Below are 12,770 nucleotides of genomic sequence, written 5' to 3' on the forward strand. Positions count from 1 at the left end.
CCTGCTGCTTCCTAGTGTCGGAGCGACGCAGCTATGATGCGACTGTTGCAGAAATGAGAGTACCCACGCTACTTGTAAAACGTGAAGCTGTTTCAGACCCAAATAAAAGAAACGGTTTTGTTAATTCTGAGTAAACTGAGATTCAGTTTAGAACTCAGTAAATCTGCATCCGTTGAATCGCGCTAAGATTCACACAACTTGTCTTCTACCTTGCACATCGAGCGGGAGGAGGGAGGGGCAGGGGAGCATCCGCCGAGCCGGAACCGGTGACAGCGCGTCTGGCCACGACGAAGACGGCGAGGATGGGTCTTAGGGTTCAGGGTGCAAGTGCAGGGTGTCGACGCCGGAGAAGAAGGGGGCGGGGTTTAGAGGGATGGCTGGAGTGGCAGTGGACCGGTGAAGGAGGAGCTTTGACGTTGCGGCGCAACATCGCTCTTGCTGCAGACAAACGGGTTGGCGGTTCAGCTAGCGGTGGTGGCGAGGGCATACACCGGAGACGAGGAAGACGATGGCGTCAGTCTACTCGGCTCTAAGATAATGTCCCTAGACACACCTAAAAGAAATGTAAGAAAGTGAACTGGACATATTGATAGCATTTGTATGTTTAGGGTGATCCTGTCAACAAATGATGAGAAGTGCTAAATGAGAGAAGTGTAGAAATGGCCCAATCCACTCTTCTAGCCCTAGTTTTTTTTAAGGGGAACTAGGGATTTAATTCATCAGTAATGTTCATAGGAAGTAATATATGGCCGATCTAAAAGCCACACATGGTGGCCTATAGGAAGAGTACTAGCTGCTTTTACCAGTTTATGCGGATCCCATACATCATGGTTGAATACAACCGACTGCAGTGCTAAACTTCTCTGCTCTATTTTCCGAAGAACCATCACATACCGGCCTGGCACCCTATTCTTCAAGTTTTGGATAACCTCCAAGCAATCAAAGGAAATCTGAATTTTCTGAACGTGGAGGTCAAGCGCTAGAGAGATGGCCTCATTGCATGCGAAAGCTTCCAGACTTGCAGCAACTGTGAGCCCCTCATAAACAACAGCAGATGCTCCCATGTATATTCCTCTACCATCTTCTAGCCCTAGTTACTACGTGGTGCTGGCGTGCTGCTCCTCTTAGCAAACAAACAAGTAATTAACTGAGGTTGGGCCACTAACGGAAGGCAACTCCAAAACCAACAATGCCCGGCCCGTCAGCCTATCCGGTCCAAAGGCCCATTGTGAAACAAATAATGAACTATTCCTTGTTTTGATCGATGATAAGTCGAGAATTTCTCAAGCACCCAGCCAAAAGTGGGCTGTGCGTTCGCCATAGCTTCTAATCCCAACTTGCATGGAAATCGTTTGATCATCAGCTAAATTTTGCACCCTTTCAAGGCAAAAAAAAAGTAATAAGGCGTAGAAAATTCCCAGACACGTCATCAGTGCGTGCCATTGTAACGAAATTCAACATCATACTAATATCATGAACAATTATTATTGTCGTTAAGAGGAAATAATCATTGTTACAACATGTTCGATTTCTGAGTGTACAAGTGAAATCGATGATAGTTAAAAGTAAGATACAGAATGAGAATGATTTGATGGAGGCAGGTTATAGAGTATGGTAAAAGGTTTTCTTCCGATAGGAATTACCAGTCATGGGCATCAGGATGAGAAAGAAGAATATCTGAAACCAAGCTACAGCCTAATATGTCATGGTCCAGGTGGTCTCTGCAGAAACAAACGTTTCCAAAGATCACTTCCAGCCGAACGAACTCTTCAACTGGAACAGCAAGAACCTTTCGTGTTGGCGGATGGTTCAGCAACGTTAATAGTAGTTCCTTGCATCGAACGCCCATTCGCAGCCGACTCCTGAGCAGCAAGTGCTTTTTTGCTGACAATCTGGTGAATTTCACTCAATACAGTGTGGAATGCCTTCTCAACATTGATTGCCTCCATCGCAGATGTCTCAAGGAATGAAAGGCCTTCTTTCTCAGAAAATTCTTTGCTGTCTTCCTCAGGGACTGATCTTAAGTGGTTCAAGTCTGACTTATTCCCGACCATCATGACAACTATGTTGGCATCTGCATGATCCCGGAGTTCGCGGAGCCACCTTTGAACATTATCAAAGGTCTGCCTCTTTGTTATGTCAAAGACTAGGAGAGCTCCAACAGCACCCCTGTAATAAGCACTAGTAATTGCACGGTATCTCTCCTGACCCGCTGTGTCCCATATCTGCGCCTTCACAGTTTTCCCTTCTATCTGTATCAAAACAAATTAAACTTTTGCTGAGCTGCACTAGATACATATGGCTTTTATCGCAGTATAGGGCACCAACAGGAAATGAGTACTATTCTAATACTAAGATCTACATTAACCCTTCTGAATGTTTGTTTACATTGCAATAATGTCAGTATGCAAACAAGTGTTCCCAGGATATCATCAGAGCACATATCAAGGGAAGGATACAAATGTACTAAATCTCCAGTTATTACTATATCCTGATTGAAAAGTTACAGGAAGCAAGTGAATTCTCTTACTACTTTTTTTTCTTTTTTGCTAAAGTTCATTTATTAAAACAGATGACAATATGTACTACTGCTTATAAAAACATGGGGATGTACTTGACAAGTACTTATGATATTTGCTCAAATAGAAGTATAGGGATAACACCTTAGATCACCTGAGATAATGAGCTACACACAGTTATTCAGTAAATCAACCAAGGAGAAGAGACAGAGAAATGTCATTTCCACCGTCGTGGCAAATTGCACATGATTTGTAATGCTGGTCAAATGGTGGTGCTCAGTACCGTAATACTATTCAAAAGAAGGTACCTGTTCTACCAATGAATGTTAGTTTACCCAGCACTACTTCTTGATGCAAGGCTTGTGAATCAAACAGCTCCCGGGCCAAGACTCTGCTCTAGCGTACGGTGAAACGTCAATCGATGTTTCGTCTACCGATGTTATTACATATTATTCCCTTCAAGCGCAATGCAAACATGATAATGATAAGGCAATAAGCAAGTACTAATGGTACAGTTACCTTTAATTTCTGAACAATAACGCAATGACAAGATTATCTACTAGTATCTTCTTAAAGAGAAAACTGAAATCATGCCACCCCAACGGGTAAATTTCATTTTTATCAAAACGCAAAAAAGGCGTTAAGAAAGCATATATTTGGAATTTCACGGCATCATCATGTCGCGTCAGTGTCATGCAACAAAAAAAAATGCACCGCATAGATTGTCCATGCCACCGGAAAAGCATTGACCTATGCTAGGTGTCCTGCGGCCTTTACCACACAATCATTTACTCATTCACCTAGATCTCCCGTGCTACCCACAAGAGTAGAAGACCGTGACAACATTGTACTGCAAATTCAACCAAATGCCCTGTTCAGCAGGCCAACCCGCAAATCCTCCCGTGCTAGGTTGAACGACGCCACGGACGGCATTTTCAATTCGGATTGTAGCCGTGCCTCGTACGTGGGCGGAACCAACTACGAAACAGCGACGATATATGGAGGTGAGATCGCGGGGTGGGGGAGGGGTCTGACCTGCAGGGTCCGTGTGGCGAACTCGACGCCGATGGTGGACTTGGACTCGAGGCAGAACTCGTTGCGGGTGAAGCGGGAGAGGATGTTGGACTTGCCGACGCCGGAGTCGCCGATGAGCACGATCTTGAAGAGGTAGTCGTACTCGTTGTCCACCCGGTGCGCCATCGCCGCCTCCCCTTCCCCCTCACCCGATCACCGGGCCAATGAGCCGATCAGCAGGACCGGGAGAAATCTGTCCTCCTCCTCCTCCTGACGAGGATGCGACGCGGACGAACGGGAGGGAGGGAGATCGCCTGGCGGTGGGAGGTGGGGGCAGAGATCCGAGAAAGGAACCGCCAGGAAACTGGTGGAAGGAAAGGAAAGGAATGGGGGGATCTCGCGCTGAGCTGGCCCCGGCTTTGGCGAGCGGATTGTCATTGCTATCTCGAGGCCAGCCGATCGACGGCTGGCGTTTCTTTTCTTTTTCGTTGCCGCCCGTGCTGTCAGATCCGACGAGATCTTGGGAATGGGAATGTGTGCCGTACTGCCGTGTGCGTGGTCGGTGGACACGCGAGGCTTCGGCTTGGAGGCTCGTGGGCTTGGATGCGCGAGCGGAGCTCAATCAGCCGTGTGGCCTGCTCTCTCATCCGGGCTTCAGTCGGCCTGTCCAGGTCGGCCCGGTAGAGATCATAATGTGTTGCATTTGGACCGGCCAAGCCGGAACTAGTATGAAAAAATGGGCTAAACATCCCTAGTTTTGATTTTTTTTTTGCAAAATTAACATCCACCATGGTTTAGTATATAGTAGTAAAAAATGGTAACAATTGCTGAGAGCTAGGTTGTTGAACCATTGTATTTTTTTTTTGCATGGTATAGAAATAGAGCTATAGATGAAACATGAAATATTACTTACTGAGAAAACAATGAGGTTTGAGAAAGAAAAGATCAAAATACTTGTGTTTCTTGATGAAAGATAAATATCTCGATCTGTAGCAACATACTGGATATTTAGCCAAAAGACAACCAAAAAAGTCCTTGAGCCACACCCTAGGCAAACCGGGCCATGGCCTTGGGCGTGTAGATACTTTTTTGCCCAAGTGTTAGAGAATGAGTTGTGTTTAGTATGTGATTTAGTCTAATTAAAAATATTAATACCTACTTTGCCTGGGGGTTGATTGGATCATGTGGCGGAGCCTAGGCCGGCTACCCCGATCGAGCAACTCCTCGCATTACGGTTTGGATTCTCCTCTGAAGTGGTAGCATATATGGAAGATCTATTTTCTATGGCCAAATAACACAGAGGTTGGAGTAAGCAAGACACGTGAATTGGATGCGTAGCGCATGATACAAAATAACTACCAAGATGGATATATGGAGCAAAGAGAGTAGTGTGGTTGTTGACTTCACAGAAGAAAATGAGAGGAAGATATCGAGACATAGTTGATAACTGCATGTGTCTTTCACCTCACATATTTATGATGTAGAATCTTGATTGTTATTCCATAATAGCACACTAGTATTAAGCCAGTGATAATCAAAAAATCACTAGCGAGTTGAGGACAGAGCACTTGACACCAAATATACACTAGAATTTTCTATTTACTTTCACCTAAAATAATCAACCGTATATATGTATTGAAACTTTCCACACAAAAGTACTCTCACCCTACTATGATATTTAATGATATTATATTATATATATCAACTTTTTTACAAATGTAAAATAGTAAATCCATATGAGTTACACAAAAATTCTATGGGTGAGCAATGTTGACGTTCTGATTTTCTTAGATGTAGGGGGTCCGACTCAAAGGATTTTCTTTAGTGTTCCAGATCCAATGATAAAAAAATAATTCAAAGATAAAACACGCTACTCAGTGTGTGTATTTGCATCCCATAATATTATAATTTCCCGACATGAGTCTATTTTTTTGATGGAATGAAACAAATGTGTGTATTAAAATCAAAACAAAACCCTATTAATAATACTATAACAAAAAATATAATAATGAAAAAATAAACAACTATTGGTGTAAGATGGAACATCAAAAAAGAATTAGAAAGTATAATGGTATATCGATGAAAAAATATGTATAAATAATATTTGATATTCACCTATTTAAGTACTAGAAAAAATAGTTACAATTGATGATTGTTTACTAATACTATCGATCAAAAAAAGAAAACAACACATAATCATTAGATCAAAGAAACCAGAACTAATGGAGTCACACGTCAAACTACGTCTAGATGAATGAAGCGATAATTCACACATCTAGAGTACCCAAATCTTGGAGAGGGGTGATAAACTGATTTACTTTTATATAGGGTATAATATTTGGGCAACATAGTGAATGACTAGTGTAGTCTTAGCCCTAGGTGTGTGTGGCTCATATCCGCTACTCAAAAAAAATTCTACATTAGGAAATAGTTATTTCTAGTTTTTGCTACTTATTAACTAAAGAGCTAACCATATTTTTACAAGTAGGAGATTTTTTCCTAAACATTTTTTTAAGTGAAGAAAGTAACTGTTTTATCTAAAAAAATTGTGAGGTTTTTATCTTCAGTGTGGCAAAGGTTCCATGTCAGAAAAAAAGTCATGACGATCCTACTACTCGATATTTTTAAAAAGATTTGTTTTGAGGAATTTTTTGTTTTTTTACTATGGTAGACTTTGTTTCAAAATTGCAATGTTTAGAAGACTAATTGAATGCCCATACATTGTTACGGTCTTTTCAAATTTAGTGGACATGTAAACATAATACTTATAAAAATAAGTATAATAATTTAATTGTAAACATAATTCATATGAAAAATCATATAATAACAAATTCAGTGGGCATTACATGTGCCAGGGAAGTTGCCTGTGACTGCAAGCCACAGCTGCTTCCTGCGGTTGGAATAGGTGAAGAAATAGTGTCAAGCATGTTAAAATAGCCAGAACTGGTGCCGAGAAAATGAAAATTGATTAATTGCCTCCTTATCAAAGGCCTACTGTCATCCACCTAAGAAGCAGTGACTACTCTAGTTGGTGTAGTCCTATGCTATCCTCCACCTGAGAAACAGTGACTACTCTAGTTGGTGTAGTCCTTCAACCAGAAAAGCTGCCTCTTCTTGGTCCTCCAGCCCACGCGCTCGCCTCGTGCTAGAACTCAGCACCGCTGACACATGGTTGTCACTGCCTGACAAGGAGCCCATCAGAGCACGCCGGGGAAGGAAACCTTGCAGCCTCCACTCCCTTGCTGGATTGCAAACACACCAATGTACCATTCAATTGAAGAGGTAGGATCTAACCCCAAATACTTATTAACAGATAGCAAACCGAAGATATTCAACACCAATCTAAACATGTACCTGATACTGAGCTCCTGAAGGTTGTTAAGGCATTGGAGTAATGACCAAGGATCCCTGCAAACAACATATTTGAGAGGAGCATGCAGTAATACATACATTTAAATTCTTCTATTTGTACAGCGAATGAATCCAAAACATCTTATCAGGATTATGCAATTAAAATCAAGGAAACAAAGAAAAGAAAAGGAGACGTAACAGAAGTCCAGAGCTTAATGCAGCTAAACTTCCGATACTGCCATGTCTCAACTGCACACATCAGTGATCATTTCCACAATACCCTCACCCTGAGTCAGTTCTGAATATTCGAGTCTATCTTTAGCCCCATGTGTTATCTTTTGTGCCACTGCTAGGCACCAGCCCACTCCTTGTACTGCCCACACAGCTGAGAATTCCCAAGAGCAAGAATTCCCTGCTATCATCCGAACCTATCAAAGCAATTTAGCAATATTGGCAGAAAAGAGGTTTAGCTCCAACGGATTTCAGGAAATACAATGACAAATTTTCATGATAAAGTGCCTTAGAAACTATGATGTGGAGGTGGAGAAGAGGAAAAAAAACAGCAATGCACGAAACCCTGAGAATAGTTCAAAATTAACATCAGTCTTGTACAACTTAATGCCACCATGGATGGATGGCATTAGATACCCCACAATTAAGACAAAAAGCTAAAGTTCGCACAATCCCTGCGTTAAATATCAACTGAAAACCAAGACTACTTCCAACAACGGAATCCAAGTGAGGAAGTTGACATGGACATAAGACAAGTAGACGCTACAAACTGAATACACAATACATTGTCCGCATTTACGATATTAGAGACTTCTTTCTGAATATGGTCACCATGTTTAGAGATGACTTGTGATTCAATGATACATATAAATATCATTCAGAAGTCGTTTAACACCACATACCTGCTCTAGAATGATGCTTCTGGATTCAACATCATCAAATTTATCGATGGAACCCAGAATTTACCTTCTATATATGTCATGTAAACTAAAAGAGGAATTCAGGGAAGATAACAATTGCAAGAGGCTTGCATTCAGGTTCTTGATCACCTCTCTCTTACTTAATATGTAGGTTCTTCAGGAAAGATAACAACGCACGAAATTTGGACAAAATTGAGCTCTCAACAGACGGTTACGTCGTGTTTTCCTGTATCCCCGTCACTCCTCCCCAAAGATCAGCTCCTCTCTTCCCAAAATCTTCTAGTACATAGAATGGACACTGTCTATCTCTATTCTTTTATATGGCCTTGCACCAGAGTCTTGTAGTACTATTCATCTTGACCATGGAATCTAGGGGATAGCAGCTGATATTTTTTGATTTTACGCTAGCCTGTTGCTGCTTTACTACTTACTATATGCTTGACATTTTCATAGCAATGGCACCTCTCTATGAAATTCGGTTCTAGTCTGCAAGCAAACATGCTAGTAATTTGTGGTTCCCTGATTCTGTACTTCCCATCCAGAACGCCAACCAACAACGACACAACCACAGATTCATAAGTCCTAAATTCCAATCACAGCACAAAGCAGAGCAGTTCAGATAGGGCCACGCCGCATAGCTGCAGTATGTACTTGCGGTAGTAACGCAACAAGCAGAACGACGGTAGTATAGAAGGAGCTCGTAGAGGCATACCTGGTGCTCCACCGCCTCCATACCTGCTCCGGCTTCGGGATGTGGGATCGCCAGTTTGGCCGGTCATGCTCGGATGGCGGACACGGAAGATCTAGTTCTCCTCCCTTGTTCATTGTTTCAGCGGCAGGGTGCAAAATCCAGGAAGCGACGATGAAGATAGGACGGTCGATGCTCGGAGGGGTAGAAGCATCGGCAGGCAGGCTGCACGAAGAAGATGACTGTAAGGATTGTTCATGTGTGAGGGCGAAAAATCAGGAAGGCGGGGAATTAGCGGCATAGTCCGAGCACTCGGCCTCGTCTCCTCGTTCGCAACTGCAGCAGCACAGAGATATGCTCGGAAGGGGATGCAAGGAGTTCGCGGAGGCACCGTGAGGTGGATCGTCGGTAGCTCGGGGGCGGCGGTGGGTATGCGGCGGCGGGTCATTTCAAGGCAGGAAACCCTAAGCGTAAGGTGAGAGAGGGGAAAAGAAAGAAAACGTTTCGCTAATCCGGTGTGGTGGCAATTTCGTTGTTATAGCTCTTGCAATTTCGATGTTGATATTTGACCGTGGATACTTGGACGTAAGGTGTGGATGTCTTGAATATTTAATGTTAAAGTGACACACCATCCTCAACTGCGATATAATAGTAAAGAATAGTGATATCATTAGAAAATCAGACGTTTCATTTCCGCTTAGAAGAATGTAAAGAAGTTACCACTAATAGATATGTGAGAGAGTTAAACTATGATATCCAGGATATGTTATGCATACATTATTTTATACTCAAAGCCTATTATTTCACCTTGCGTGAAAAGTTGACAATCAAATAAATATATGTGTACAAGATACAAAATTAAAATAAAGTACGTGGTGTAGGGTCTGCATCTAATATTGGTTGGGTTGCTTAATTTTGAACATTTTCCTCGCATTATTTTTCCTTTGGTTATTTTTTCTCGATGTTCTTTCCCTTTGGTCCCTCTTTCACAGGTTTTCCCTTTTAGTTCCTTTTTCTTTGCCTCCTTGGTCATTTTTACTTGTGGTTTTTTTTATTATGTATTTGTTTTTGCGGTCTCATTTAAACTTTGTGCAGTCCAAATACATTATGGTGTTTTCTACGTTATTTCTAGTGGTGTGCTTTCGTACATCTAAGGCAACACACTGTTGAGACACTTAGAAAGCTCAACCCTTGTTGGTTGTTCTCTCTGTAATTCCTTCATACAATGCTTTCAAATATATTTATGCAACGCAATATGGTAATTGTTAAGTGGTCACACCTCACCGTCGTGTCATCTATGTAAGGTTTTCCTAAATCTCAGTTTAATGATATTTTTTATGTCCGAGTCACCCAAAAAAAGTGTAACCACGGTTTAGATAGTTGCACTCTTCTGAAACGAGTTGCACTTTTCACTTTTCTGAAATGAGTCAATCGAAATATGGTTGATTTTTAACATCATATATTATATTGTACTAGTATCTATGACATAATTTGTGCCAGGATTTTCGTGCAACTGTAGATTTGATCATGTAAAACTTGTCAACAATCGAGAAATAAATTCAAGCAACCGCCAGCGAAGGCATGTCGAACAGAGAGCTCGCTCGCTGCTTCCCGAACCCGATTTAAGCACATGCATCAGTCCTGAGAGCCACTAGCACCTTTCCACGAAATCACTCCAGCCGCCCGTGCGCCTGGCCGGAGCAAGACGAGACGTCTCCTACAATCTTCATTCCCACCTCGTTCGCCAACAAGCTCGGCGTTGAATTCGTTTCTTATCTGCAACAAAGCGGCAGCAAGTTGTTGTGTCGACCATGGACGCGACGTCACTTCCCGATCCACAACTAATTCCCCAGCTAGCTCGCTCTTGATCCTCTCTTCCGGGTGCGCTCGGCGCTTTCCCGGAGCATGCTAATCTGATCTCCGCCCTTTTCGCCGCGCGACCCCCCACCGGAGAGCGACGGGCTCAGGTTCCGCCCTCCCGCCCGCAGGCCGCAGCGGCATCCGCACTCGGCGTCGTCACCGGCGCCCGCCCGCCCGTGCCGTCGCCGTCCGTGGCGAACAGGATAGAAAGCGCGCGGGCGGCGGCGGCCCTACCAGGAGTATCTTGCCGCATCGCTGACACGTCGGCGTGCACCCGCCCGCCACCGCGGCCGATACTTGTTCACCCGTAAAGATGCGAGGCCGAAATTATTGGCTGCTAAAAGCGCGACGGTGTGGTAAGGGGAAATGATCACGATCGGGAGCGAATCGGTCGTGTGGATAGACGCGCGGTGGCTGCCGGTTTCACGTCGATCCTTCGTCCATGGCCCCGCTGCCCCAAGCGCGCGCCATTGCGAGCTTGAGGCACTGCCTACGTCTGACGACCGTTCTTGGTTTTGGTTGGAGCTTTGACCTTGACAGGCTGAAATCAGCGCGCCGGAATCATGGGCTAAACGGGATAAGGATGAACCTCGGGGCGGGTGCGTGCGTGCATCATGCTCTGAAGAATTTTCGCTGATGTTCTCTGCGCTCTTCGAAAGCGGCATCTTCTTCCTTTCAGGATCACACAACTGATCCACTTCAGATAATAATAATATCGTAATCCAGTCTCCGGTCGCCGCCGCTGCTAGGGCGGCGCCGACGTGTCATGCTCATGTGGCGCCGGGATTAGACAAGACGCCTGTCACTCCTTGGAAGCACTCATAGTTGGTTGGCTCAGTAGTCAGTAGCTTGGTTAGCTCGGTCTGGGTAGAGTCGAGCTGGTGATAATCACCGCTCTGAACTCTGAAGCCGCCAATAGGGGCACGACAGGCAACAAGCAAGAACAGTTCGGCCAACTTCTCTGAACATCCCAAAATCCAATTCAGTCCAGCCGCGTGCCGTATAGGCGAATTTAGGCCGGCCTCCACACGACACGGACCACACGTACACAGTCATACTCCAGTCATTGCAGATAAAATGCTACTCCTCCTAGAACCATAGATGCGCCATGCCGTGCGTGCGCTGGCTTGCCGTGCGTAGACCGTGCGACGTATGCCACGCTGACGGCCTTGTGTTTGTGTCGTCGCAGACTCCAACTCTTGGGTTGATGAAACATGGCAAGTTGCCTGCAGTATCCTCCTAGCTTCCTCCTATATCTTTTCTGAAGAAGAACTGGATCCTTCTACCTACATCATCGCTTAGCTCGAACAGCTAGCTCCGGCGACACTTGTTGACTTGTCCAGAGGAAAGCTGTTGGAATCACGGAAAGATGGAGGTTGAGTCACTGGATATTCGGTCGGTATGGCAATGGCGAGCTGGGGGGCCTGGGTTGGAGAACGGGGGAAAGAAGAGGCGCCGATAAGGCCGGGCATCGACGTCGCTGGAGCAGGGAATGGAATCGTCCTCGTCGGAGCTGAGGTCAAAGGGCGCAATGGACAAGGGCTTTGGTATATGCTCTGCCCCCATCCATGGATTCTGCTCCAATTGTAAAGTCAAAGTGGTGTGAGCACATGGGCGTGATGCATCATGCAAATGAGAATCTCCCTATCTGGTAGTTCCCGCACTGAGACATGATCCTCTTTGCGATGAAGTTGAGGAATGTTGTCTACCGCTCGACGGGGCGAAACATTAGGATACATTTCTAAACAAAATGTACACGGTCAAAGTGTCAAACTATAGTAAAACCCTACCATGCACTCTTCCTTCCCGGCGTCTTTAGACTTTGCATGTACTAGGTTTGGCCATCAATTTTATCCATAATACTAGTTCTATCTATAAAAAGCTGTCACCAGTTTGTCTAAATTTAAATGTATCTAGACATTCTTCAATGTATAGATACATCTTAATTTAAATAAATCTCCGATATTTTTATGGACGGTGGATGTACTATATAAGAATTATATGTCATAAAAATAGACCATTACAAATGTTATCTGGTAGTGCATAACCCACATGTTATTAGTCAAATCAATGGTCAAAATTAAATCTCATAATACTTGTGTGCCGTGTAAATGTGGACGCAGGTAGTACACACACTGGGAAGCCAGAAGAAACCCAACAAAACATTATGTAACACCTAGGAAACCTGGCACGTATCTTTAGTTAACAAAGGATGGTGGACACATGCACTAGCATACATGGTAGAAAAACTAATCTCCAATGAACTTGTGTTGCTTCCATGTATAGATGTTCTAGAATCTATTTAAAGATGTTGCATCTCTAAATCGAATAGGGTCTCGTGGATTGGAAATGCAAACATTAAAAATAAGTGCGATCAAAATGGGATCGAATCTCGTTCTTTCGAAA

At 43.9% G+C, this 12,770-nt stretch overlaps 1 protein-coding gene across 1 annotated transcript; it reads right to left on the reverse strand.

Annotated features, from left to right (window-relative positions):
* Positions 1-1,466: 1,466 nt before the first annotated feature.
* Positions 1,467-3,870, reverse strand: LOC127344455 (ras-related protein Rab2BV). Its single transcript, XM_051370736.2, has 2 exons — positions 3,555-3,870; positions 1,467-2,252 (listed from the first exon to the last, which is right to left on the reverse strand). Exons 1-2 carry the CDS (start codon positions 3,717-3,719, stop codon positions 1,770-1,772), a joined length of 648 nt encoding a protein of 215 aa, XP_051226696.1. The 5' UTR covers positions 3,720-3,870; the 3' UTR covers positions 1,467-1,769.
* Between the last annotated feature and the right edge of the window lie 8,900 nt (positions 3,871-12,770).

Source organism: Lolium perenne, chromosome 3, assembly GCF_019359855.2.
Source record: "Lolium perenne isolate Kyuss_39 chromosome 3, Kyuss_2.0, whole genome shotgun sequence".
NCBI classification, from domain to species: Eukaryota; Viridiplantae; Streptophyta; class Magnoliopsida; order Poales; family Poaceae; genus Lolium; species Lolium perenne.